Consider the following 12,749-nt stretch of genomic DNA (forward strand, 5'->3'; position numbering starts at 1 on the left):
AAGCAGCTCGGGCAGAGCGTGGCAGCACACGACAGAAGATGCTCGAGTGACCGTCCTCCCTCCAATCAAAACAGTAAAATGTTCGGCTGCAAAGCTTACATGGACCAAACAACTCAACAGACATGAGTACCTCTTTGCAATGTGAAATGATGTACAAACAAGAGATGATGTCCGTGGCGGCCAAAAATAATCAAAAGGTATCCCAGAGCAGCGTGTGCCATATATGTCTTTTAATTAAATGTGCCAGTGAGATAAAGAGGATTAGAGACTCTAAATGTGTAGACACAAACACAATCTGGCATTGGAGTGAAGCTAAACTTTTCTCAACTACAGTAGAACTCCTTTTTTTTTTTTTTTTTTTAGAATGTCTCCAACCAAGAACATTTAAGTCATCCGTCCTTTTATGTCACATCTAGGAGTGTGTGTGTGTGTTCAGTATGACTCTGCTGTGACGCCTCACCCTCTATTAGAGCTGGCAGGAGGATAAATGAGGCCAGAGGAGGCAGCAGCTTTTGATTATGGTCTTGCGTGACAGGGGCACCACCCAGACCTGGACTCTGTATGTGTTTGCAGGACCGAAATAGTCTCTCCACAAACATGTATGTTTCCCGTTTTATGGGACTCCGAGTCAGTGGCCCTCATCTATCAAGGCCTCATGTCATCAACTTAATTGTTCTTTCCATGTGCAGCGCTGACATGCAGGAAGTCCCGCCCGGCCCCCTGTAAAAGTTCCATGTCTCTCCTATATGGGCTGAGGATTTACAACCACAGACAGGAGGAGTGCTTTTGCCTTGTTATAGAAATGGCCCAAAATAGACAGAACTCATAAAACAAAATGTCAGCTCGCAGTTCCAACTTCTTCTTTACTCTTTTGTAGCAAGAGAAAAGTAACTCATTGAATTTATATCACATCTACATACCGGCTCACATTGTTCCACCGGTGAAAAAAGAAACATGTGACTGTAACTTCAGAGCGTGTGGCGTCTATTTAACATATCGGTTGAAAATGCGGCAGAGAGGTTTTTTTCTGAACTCTGCTCAAAGCTTATTTCCCAGTTCGTGACAGGAATAGTTGTTTTAAATGGCGCGTGGAAGAATTAGAGATCTGATGTAGATCTGGTGGATATTTTGGTCTGTTTCTGTTTGGCACGCTATCTTCCTGCCCCCCCTGCAGTGCCACAGAGCAGTGACGTGCTGGCCGAAATATAAAGAAACTTTCCATTTAGCTATTTTAATGATGCCAACCTGATGAGGAGCAACACCCAGAGGCTCACGCACCTTTTCCCCTTTTCACAAAGGGTGTTATATCTCAACCAGTGGGGTGAGAGTTGTGTGTGGAGGTGTCTGATTCCCGTCCACGCCCTCTCTTGTGTCTGCAGTCACCTGCTGTTTACTTCACTTGCAGCCACATCTGTGTGATGAAGGAACATGCAAGTACTGTGTGTGTGTGTGTGTGTCTCGTGTTCTTACAGTGCGACTTTTGTGATTTCATGCACTTTCATGCACAAATGAGACACTTTGGTGTGACCTGCCGGATCTGATAGTAATTGGATGTATTTTGCGGCTGTAAAACGGTGAATAAACACATTTCACTTCCTAGAACTTCTTCACAATAAGAGTCTCCCATTCTTTTAGCTGCTTACGCTTCCTCCCTGCAGTGTAAGTTGACTTAGAAGATTAGCCGCTAACAAAGCTTTGCTAATCAGTGTTGAACACATTTTCCTATAAATGCTTCAGAATAATAGTCCCGAAAGCTTTTATTTTGAAGCAGAAAAATGAGGATGTGTTGAGTTTTCATCAGCAGTAACTTCACACGCCTCAGACTGTGCTCCAGCCCCGGTCTTTCTCCTCTAAATATCTAAATCCTAAGTATCTAAATCCTAAACTGTTCCTGCATCTGTATTCAAGACGAAGGAACCTGCTTCTTCTCAAGCTCTGCTGAAGTTGACTCACTAAAAACTTCTCATATTTAAGACTTCAAATCTAAAACATGAGCATGTTTTAAAATACATAAGCTTTCTTTTAAGAAAGAACATTGCCAAAACAAAGATTAAGTTTACATGAAACACGACATCCAGTGATTGATGAACCAGATTGCCACGTACTCTTATAATAACTGACCTACAGTAAAACATACAGTATGCAATACAAGTGAATGTTTTTCATGTTTTCAGTACACTTCCAATAGAAGGTTGAGTTGTTCTACTCTGTTTTAGAGCTGTAGTCTACTGAGAGTTGATGTGAAGTGAAGGCACTGTGCAGAGGAAGCACCATGAACCTCTCTACCATCAAGAGAGCTTTGTTTCAGCATTTCATGGACAATCTCAGGCCTCTGCTTTCACTCAATTCCTGTAATTTGAGAACCAGTGAGTCGACAAAAACGTCCAAAGATTGACCTCCCTCTCTGTGACTCTGCCTCTTACGGAACATTGTGCTCTCCTCAACGACTAGGAAAGCAAACACCAAGCATCCTACAGGCCTTTCTGCTGAAGCTGTTTGTTTTGACCGGGATTAAGAGTGAAGCTGTTATCTCTGGAAGAGCAGGGTGGGTAATTAGCGCACTCCGAGTTCCACTTGCCCTCAGAGTAAACCCTGACTGCCCAAAGAGCTATTGTTTAGCTTTATGAAGCTAACTGGACTCCCGCCAAGCTAACGGAGAAGGAAAATGTCTTTCGGATCCTTCAGCTTTAGCAATCTTACTTTAGGCCTTAATAAATGACCGCTGTGGTCCAGATGTTTGAGAATTTATGTTTAAAGCATTTGACTCGTGACCAAAAGTACTCCAACGGATACAGCTGCTTTCTTCAGCTTTTTGACTTTGATATTTCACTTTTTTATATCAGTACTAATAGGTGGAGGCTGGACTTTCCCCCCTTTTTTATATCTCTATTCAGCGTATCCTGGCTACTAGTGAAGCTTTAAGTAAAGTGATGTTCCCAGAATCCCTTTAGGAATCCTAAAGGGCTTTTGTTCAAGCTCACAGTGAGACACACTCGCATGACCTTTTTGTGGCCGTCTTTTAGTAGTTCACTGGAGTCAGTGTAAGTCTGCATTAAAGCTTATTTTACTAAGCTACAGGCTAGAGACACAATACCAGCTCCGAAGAACTGGCATCGGAGTTTTTTTCGGCTGCTCTCCCTCTTTTATATTTGTTTTGATGTTGTTTTTTTCTCTCGCTCTCTTTTGCATGTCTGCCTTCTCCTTTGTTGTTTTTCTGTCTCTGTAGGATTTCCCTTTCATTAGAGAGTGGTATTTGTGCTCTGATACAAGTCGGCCTGTTTGGACACATTCCAGCTCAAAGAGTTGAGCATCTGTGTGTTTGTAGGAAAACATGGACCTGGCGTGTTTATGTGACGTCGTTCAATATGTTCATGAAGGGACATGTTTTTAGTCCTGCATTTTGATTTATCACTTTCTTTATCGCCATCGTTGTCAGTTCCTGGATCCAGGAAATCCTAGAGTAGAGCTGATGATGGGAAACGTGTGAGCAGAGTGTGGTAGGCTAAGACACCTGTCAATCAAGCAGGCGTGCACTGGACGTACGCACATCTGTTCAACAAAACTCACCGTATACATCGCTATCGTTTTGAATGTGTCTTACTACATAATGATTTAACGTCAAATATTTTCTAAAGACTTTTTTGTTAAATCCTGAATCCCTTTTGTTTACTACCTCTCACAGTGCAGTGTTCCCGCCCTCTGCGGTCGGCGTGTTTATCTTGTTGTCCCCCTGTGGTCAAAAACACCACTGCTATCTACAATGTTCTGGTTATGAATGGCATATTAATAAAAAAAATGTTTGATGTTTTCACGGTAACTTCAGTGCTGTTTGAGTTGAGCAACAGCTGGCGTTTGTAGCTCTTTTCTGCTTCTTTCTGTAAATGCGACTATTTGCATATGCATGTTTCATGCTGTAAACATCCAATTAAGGAAGGTCATCAGACATGTTGCATTGTGAGTTGCCCCTCCACACACACACCTACACACACACACACACACACAAACCACCCTCTGTTGAGTCCTGAAAGCTTCTTCCGCCCCGCCGCTCAAGCAGTACCGGTATATTTAGGCGTTTCTACTCATTGCTCAGTCCAATAGGTTCCAAATGTCTGAACTGCTTTTAGATAAATGGTGCATGTCTGCTCAGATGGGGAGAGGTGAGGGGGAGGCTGAAGATGGAGAGATAAACAGGGAGTTATAGGAAGATTAAGAGTCGGGTAGAAAAAATGAGAGTGAGTGGTAAAACGAAGAGAGAGAGATAAAGAGAGCCACAGGGTACCAGTCACCAGCAAATCCTGTCACCAGGAAACCTCACTAGGGGGCTCTGCACTCACATACACATACAAAGGCGTTGCAATGTGATGCAAAACCCCATATGAATATCATGAACGTGCACAGATTGAGACAGCGTTTGGATGTACAGAAACATATGTTCGCATGCATAAGCAGGCACTTACACACCCACACTTGTATTACAAACAGCAAAACATAATACAAATCTATCCCTGCACATTTAGCCGGCAGGGATGGAAGCAAATACAATTATGTACGGCATATAGCACCAGTAATAGTGGGACGAAACCAGTATGCAGACACGTTTGAAATGATTCATATTCACACATGGCTCAACACACACACACGCACGCGCGCGCGCGCGCGCACACACACACACACACACACACACACACACACACACACACACACACACACACACACACACACACACACACACACACACACACACACACACACGCACTCACCGGTGTCTTAACGCCGTCTCCCTGACACACCAAAGTAAACCAAGGATTCCACCTGCCTCTGTTGCACAGCTACAACATGCAAATATACAGGAGACACCACACTGTGAAACACATTATTCACAGTTCACACATCCTGCTGCAGGGAACACCAGGACACACACACACACACACACACACACACAGAGCAGGGTGATGGCTGTCTTGACGAGCATTCACTGATCCAGTCCACAAGCATCACCGTCCTCGTTTCTGTCCTTGTCTCAGTCGTCAATATTCGCCACAGCAGCTCACAGAAAAGTCTAGACACTCATTAAGGAAGGCTTCAATATTCTGTGGCTCTATCCAGTGGAATCGTGTTTGACTCGTTCTGCTACCTTGTGGGATTGGAAGACTGGCATTTGGTGGTCATCGAAAGAAAAGCAAGTTACTGTCGAGCGGGCTTTTGTTTGAAACATTTTAAGTTTTTGTATTTAGCATCGAAATTTTGGAAATGTATTTCCCAAAACACTTTTTGACAATCTTGGAGACGTATATAAACGTGGAGCTGACTTTAAATCGTTGAGCCCGCTGTATAAGTATATAAATATAGCAGGCAACTTGACGAGGAAAGTGAACAGTGGGTAATATGTGTGTCACTTACTTTATCCGTACAATCGCCATCATCAGCGCAAAGCATTCACAAAGAAACATTGTAAAAATGTGGGGCGCACGATGTCGAAATAGTTTATTGTATTTTACTACAGTTAATTTCTGAAATAGCATCCAGTTCGATTTTTGTTTTTATTGCTGCCGAAACTATTAAGTAACGGAACAGCTACAATCACTTTATTACCTCATTTGCAATTTAACTGTTAAAGATTAAAGCCACTGCTGTTTTCCTGGAGTTATACAAATATTGAGGACACACACAGGTGCTGCCTCTGGCTTTTTAGATGACGATACAGAGAAAGCAGTTTGTAGGAATGGCTCGCTGCTATCTCTTTGTGTGCGACTTCTATTGAGTTGTGCCTCTCCCTTTGTGTGCTCTGTGTTGGGCATGATCATACTGAACAGAAGGGCAAAGTGCATTTAAGGTTAGGGAAATACACTGTGTCCTGTAGCTGCACTGCTTCTTGGTGAATTGTGACTATTGTTGCCGGAGAACTGTGTATAATGTGCAGGGCATTGTATCTGTAGCAGTTTAACTACAAATAACTATAATATAAAAGGCTCAATTCTCTCCCAACAGAATGAACGCTAATCTGTTCACGAGCTATTTCATGTTGCAGTAAATTAGCCGCAGCTACATCAAGCATATGAGGGGGACCTGACCTCACAACCTGCTGTTCTGCTGAATAAAGCCAGAGAAAGGGCCCCATCCACCCACTGCTGCTAATATCCAATCAGCCCATGCGAAAATGCCACAAAATAGATGCTAATAACTGGCTATCACAGAGCCCAGGGGCCTGGTGGCGAAGCTCGACACACTAACAATACAGTAATTTAAACTGTGGTCAGCGAGGTTGCCGCTTATCAGAGAATGCACAGAGGCAGCAAAGGGACTTGTGCGTGCACACACACACACACGTCACTCCTCACATACACATGCAGTCCAATTATAGAGAGAGGACGAGGCCTGGGCCCTGCGCTCCCGGTGACCTTGTTCTGGGACAGATTGATGAGGCGCTGTATCACCCCAGCAGATCAAATAACTCCTTTCTGGCCCTCATTAAAGGGACTAAGGGAGATCTGCAAGCGCTCAGCTTAGCCGGTGTGGCACGCTAACCCACTACACTGGGACCAAAGTAGCCGTTGTTCTTTTGGATAAATAAGAACAGAGGTTATTGAACCGTAATAGCAAATCTGCTGGAAAGGTCGCAGTTGTGTGAAGGGAACAGAAAAATCATTGGATACGTTGTTGCTAGATAGATGCTGTTTGTTGTTCTTTCCTCCCTCTCTTAACTGGGAATTTGGCAGTTGAAGGGGAGGCATGGCATCACTTGGACTTGTTAATTTCCTGGCGCTCCTGGCACATGGAGTTTGATGTGCCTGGTTAGTTTTGACAAATTGGTTCCTCCTGCACATTTTTTCTGCAGTCATCTCTTATTCGCTGCTTTGCTTTAACTGTTTAGTCAATTCCACTGAACTTTCACCATCAATGTAATGTTTTAATGTTTTTTTGTATTTCTCTGACTCCCCTTTTCTCATCTGGTTTCCACAGTTCCTCCCCAGTTTGTCAAGCGGCCAGACAACGTTTATGCCTACGAGTCCATGGACATCGTCTTTGAGTGCGAGGTGTCGGGGTCACCGGCTCCCACTGTCAAATGGGTCAAGAACGGAGATGCTGTCATCCCCAGTGACTACTTCAAAATAATTGTAAGTTAATTTGGCACTGAAGTTTCACCTTTCTACCTTTGTTTCTGCGTTGACGACATTGTTATTAATTAAGAGTTAGAGATGCTACATAACAACATTAACCGCTCGTACTTGTTTTTTTCCTTTTGTTCCCATTTTTCTTACTTCCTGCTCTGTAGAAGGAGCACAACCTGCAGGTTCTGGGTCTGGTCAAGTCGGATGAGGGTTTCTATCAGTGCCTTGCGGAGAACGATGCAGGCAACATCCAGTCCAGCGCCCAGCTGATCATCTTAGATCACGGTACGCCTCCCACTAGACGACAAAAACACAAAATTTAGCAAATTCTTCAGTGATGGATTAATTAATGCCAGGAGCGACTCAAAAATAGATTCATGTCTGATCAGTAGGACTACAAATAACAAATCTGTTGATTAATCATTGCGCGTCACCGAAGTCTTCCACAAGCTGCGAGCTTAACAGCTGTGAGTACTAACGATATCCATGTTCGTTGTTAATTATGATAATCTTCAGGGAGTGGCTTCGGAGGGAGGCCTGAAAGGACGGACTGTCAGCGTTGCCATCTTGGCCACTTTTTCACTCGATTTTGCAACTTTTGAACCTAGTGCTGTTTGCTACTATCATTAGAAAAAGAGTTGGCAACACTGGGCTGGGTTTTTAAAAGCTACAATTAAAAATCAAATCAAATAAATTGCCATTGGGGATGCAGCCATGCAATAAGAATAAAAGGGAAATTTCACTCACAATGATTTGATCAGATATTGCAGAAGTTTCTGTTTTGAAGAAATTAATGATTCCTTTTAGACTCTCCGACTATTAGCATGAGATATTACAAAACTTCATAAAGTTACATTTCAAAGGTAGTAAGACGCATTCAACCTCATTTTAGCTAATTAGCAGTCGCACCTCCTATGAATCACAATTATGGGAGCTGTAGTTCTTGAATGCTGACAAAAAACAATTAAGTTAAAATGCTAAATAGCAATACAGGAGTGGATACCTGTAGCTCAGAAACTTTCAAAACTACTCCTTCAACAAAGTCTAAAACATGAGGTAGCTTGGTAGCAGGATGGATATTCTGCTCTCCATACAGTTTGCCTTATTTATAAACACCTAGATGGATGCCAGAGGCAGTGCACATCTGTGAAGGTGTGAGAGTGTGTCGTGAACAGTGAAATGAAACCACTGGGACCTTGTTAAACCAGAGGTGACTCGAAGGGAGCAGAAATATTTCTGGGACAAACGATGCTTGGTTCGCTCACAGTCCATTCCACATCTCGTGATACAGAAATGTTGTGAGGCGAGCTGCTTCACACAACGCCTGTGCTTTGATGCAGCGTCCGTAGACCTGTACAGGCCGAGCTGTGCCTTACACTCTGGTAAAGTGAGAGTGCCTGGATAGCTGCAGCACAGTTCCCTTCAAAGCCAAAGGAGAGGATTGAATGCTAACTCCACTCAGCAGAGTGGAGCTGCTGAGTGCAGGGAACAACAAAAGCAGACCCCGAACACAGCGGCTAGGGGCACCAAAAAACTTAAGTGGCCCGATAATACGCGGGAAATGATTTTAACGTCCTAGTTCTTGAGGTAATTGTGTTTCATTACATCTAATCATTGGAGAAAATGTAATACAACTTCAATTTGAGATAATTTGCTCAGTCATAATGATCATAGTCTAACCCACGGGGCTAGTAGAAACCTCCCCACAAAACAAGAAAACAAAATATTTCAGATGATAACCAAGACACAATTTCACTGAAACACATAATCTAAATGAAACAAGGTGGAAAATGGAGGAAGAATAAAACGGCAAGAGGAATGAAGGTAAAACAATCCTAACACAGAACAAATGAGTTGTTTTATTTCCTGTATATTTACAGTACTTTACTGTTGACTCAGACTCTATCATTTTGGTGAGGAAGACTAAATTGAATCAAGCGTGAATTCCCCCTCACCCCAAGCAGGTGGCTAGTGGATTAGCGTAGCAGTGTCCAACTGTTGTCCCCCAGCTGTGTCACCCACTCTGATTGGAGGACAGTAAGTCAGAAATAATGATGACCTGCAGCTCATTGTGTATTTGTGTTTGACACCATTGATAAGGGTTTGGCCACTTTACATGGCCCCAGGTCTTTTCTTTTATTTGTTTGAGTTGAAGATAAATGGGATGAATTACTGCGGCAGCTGGCCTTGTACACGGGTCTACCCTGAGCGGGGCTTTGCCCAAATTATCTCTGTTTAATCCACGAAAATCACACAGAGTGTACCTCTGTTTTTGTCACAGTGGTACTTAATCCAAACACACCTACCACCAGAAGGTTTTCCAGTTTTCCTGTGTATTCATCAGTTTATTATCCTGTCGTCTCAGAGGATAGATCCAGAAAACAACTGGAGTCGCAGTGATGCTGTTTATTCTCCCTGTAAATTATTGACGTCCTGTGCTTGTACAGACGCATCCACTGCAGCACTCTCCACAAATGCCTGCTTCACTGTGTCAAAGCAATTTCCTATCACAGAGGTGCAGCGTCGAGCTGCAGCGGCGAATCAATGAGGACATGTTTGAAATCATCTCGTTTTCTTCAGCTATTAGTGTTTTGTGGGCACTGCTCTGTGACGCGAGGTTGAAATGAGTCTCTTTGACTTCATGTAGAGTCGTATTTCTCATATACAGTACGCTCTATATAAATATTAGGCAACAGCCGCTCAGCTTTGCACAAAGACTGGAATCAAGAGGAAACTGCTAGCCTGTTACAAAATCCGACTACCAACACCTCTAAACATACCAATTAACTTGTTCTATCAAGTGTGTTTTGTACAGACTAAACGGGATATAATGCGTATTACACTTCATAGGGGCTGGTTGTGCTCTCTTTACGCTAAGCTAAGCTAACCTACTGTTGGCAATGGCTTCATATTTCCCGGACAGAGTCTCTCCTCTGTTGCATTCTTCTCTCTTTCCTCCTGGACACATACGATCCTACAGCCATCTGCCACCTTTCTCCCCACTTCCTCTCACTTTCTCCCTCCTTGTCTTTCACAGCCACCTGCTCTCTGTGATAATCCAACACACTGGGCTTTGTGATAATCGTGCTGGCTTGAATATTATCCCGATGGCTACCCGCTCACAGCTGGACATCTTTGTCCACTTCCTAACCCACTGGTACACAGACGCTCCCCCTGCTCTTTGCTGCCCCTGTGTGTTTCGCCTCGGTCAGGTGTCCCGCTCACACCTACCAGGCTCGAATCGCCTTGAAACGGGGCCAGAAAACCCCTCGTCTGTCTGTCGGCTGCCTTGCTGTCGGGGGAGATAAGCCAGGGACTTGCCACGGGGATAAAGTTGTCTTCGCCCAACAGGGAAATCAATGGGGGTGAACTGCATCTAAACACCCAGCGGCTGCAAGTTGGCTAATATTCATTAGTCGTCCTAATCTTTGCATCTTGACACTTGCCAGCTGCAGTTAAATGTGGCTCCGCTGATGATTCCCACTTGTGGATGGTTGGAATGGACAAAAATAGGACTGCAGATTGCAGCCTCGAACAATTTTCCTGGACATTCCACAACCATGTGCAGTACGGGTCAGCTAGTTGCAAACAGATGTGGGTAAATAGGAGCAGAAATGCCAAAAGTGGACCTAATTAAGCTGTCTGCTGCAGGCCAAGTAAGCGCCTCCTAATGTCTCTTGTAAAACTGCCCCATTCAGACGTGGTCTTTTGAGAGTGCTGGAGGTTTGTGTAGTTGTTATAGTTTCTGTTGTAGGTCATTACATTTTGCCTCAGAGAAGAAAAGCGATTATGTAATTTGAAATGACTTTACACACCAACAAATGCAAAGAAATTTAAATCTGACTTTAAGTTACTATAAGGAGTTATGACCTACATAAACAAACAATAGCATCAGCGAGAAGATTGGCTGTTCCTCAATAGTTATTCTTAATCCCCCGTGTCACCATGTACTACCAGGTTAGTCGTACATTGGCCAGTTAAAAGGGACAGGAGGGGATTTTTCTTTTGAATGTCATATTACTAGATCTACTACACACCAGCCAGATCAAGATCTTTACGACACAAGTCGCTGGTGATCATGGAGACACCACTGCTTTAGTCCACAGGGGCCAACAAAAGTCAACACGAACAGAAAGTTACTTGCAGTTGCTTTAAATTAATTGTATTAAATCCAGGCAACATGAGCAGTAGTTGGAATCAATAAAGAAGAAGAAAAATGATACTGTTGATGAGGCTCTATTACATTTTCAGCCCACGTTCTCCTTTCTGAACTATAAATACAATCACTTATAGCCGTTATGATTCCCAGCTAGCAGTGTCAGTGTTTGCTGTCGTAGACCTTATTGTCAAAATGATCATGATGGAGGTCAGTCAGCTACAGAGGATATGCTATTTTAGGGATTATAGTCACGTGTCATGCATAGACAGAGTGCAGCAACAATTGGCGGCCTTTTCCAGGCACTTATTATGTGAAGCGTTTATGCGTGATACTGTAGCAGGCGGCAATTACAGCTTGCAGAGGAAATGGGTCCCGTTTTTCGGCTTTGAAGTTGTGCACGCCTAAACAAAGCACTCCTTCATTGTCATCCCGCCACATACAGTACAAAGACAAGGACTGTGTCTGAAGTTTGATATGGTGGCAAACTAAAATGTATGCCCATTTTTGCAGCGTGGTTGCATTTTGTGTAGTGCTTTAAGATCCAGAGCAGAGCTGAAACAAATATGAAGTGGAGAGCTGCATATGGCATTTACATTTTTGGAATTAATCAGAAAAGAAAAGCCACTGCGTGTTTTTCGGCATTGCCTATTCTCATTCTAACAACACAATCACAAAGCCGAGGCCACATACGAGCCTGGGAACTCTTAGTAGAAGCCCACTTGTTTAAAACGGCAAGTTAAAGATTCAAGCACGCGCGTTTAAATCGTAATATGAAAAATGCATACAGATCTGCATTTAACAATTGGCAAACAACAGAGAAGTGGATGCACTCACTTTGCTGTTTGCCCTTAAGTGCATGCTTTTTAGCTTTCTCATGTTTGCATAAATTGAAGAGATGCACTCCCATTAGCATCTGAATGCTTGTTTCTGCTCCTTCCATAAGGCGTGCTGGCTTCAAAATATGGAAATACTCTGTCTGAGTTTGTCTGTCCCTCCATCTCTCCTCTCCTCTCCTCTGCATCCCCACATCCCTCCTTGAATGAATGTTTTGACATTTTTGCCTCCTATTGCCCAAGCCAAGTACTTCACTGGAGAGCCGGAAAGCTTGTTTGGATGTACGAGCTCCGAGCTGTCTGTCATGCTGCTTTCGGTCCCGTCTGTTGCAAGTCAACTGCATTGAGACAAATGAAAGGGAGGCATTTCACTCAGTACTTTGCCATCTTCAGGTAAAAGATCACACAATTGAAATAAACGTCGGTCGATGCTTGATGGTGTGCAGCACTTCTCCCTTGGATTGTAATGCTGTTGTTCAGGTCGGCTTACGGCGGAAAAAATAGGATGGCGCTGTTTTTCTGATGCAAATGCATTTATTCAAGCTTTTGTTGAATCCAAATGCTTAAACAGGCAAGCGGTCCTCCTCGATCCCTCCATCTCTTTCTCCTCCCCCTTTTCTGTGCTTCTCTCTTCCTACCTCTAACCCT

The 12,749-nt window shown here is 43.5% G+C and overlaps 1 protein-coding gene across 1 annotated transcript in view; it reads left to right on the forward strand.

Annotated features, from left to right (window-relative positions):
* Nucleotides 1-12,749, forward strand: part of LOC142933549 (neogenin-like) — a 149,037-nt gene that overhangs the window by 97,518 nt on the left and 38,770 nt on the right. The window contains exons 6-7 of the mRNA XM_076077675.1: nucleotides 6,961-7,115; nucleotides 7,274-7,394. Of these exons, the coding sequence (XP_075933790.1) occupies nucleotides 6,961-7,115; nucleotides 7,274-7,394 (276 nt within the window). The remainder of the gene's footprint in view (nucleotides 1-6,960; nucleotides 7,116-7,273; nucleotides 7,395-12,749) is intronic.

The sequence above is a fragment of the Anarhichas minor genome, unplaced genomic scaffold, assembly GCF_050575085.1.
Source record: "Anarhichas minor isolate MPS153535 unplaced genomic scaffold, ASM5057508v1 ptg000062l, whole genome shotgun sequence".
Lineage (NCBI taxonomy): Eukaryota > Metazoa > Chordata > Actinopteri > Perciformes > Anarhichadidae > Anarhichas > Anarhichas minor.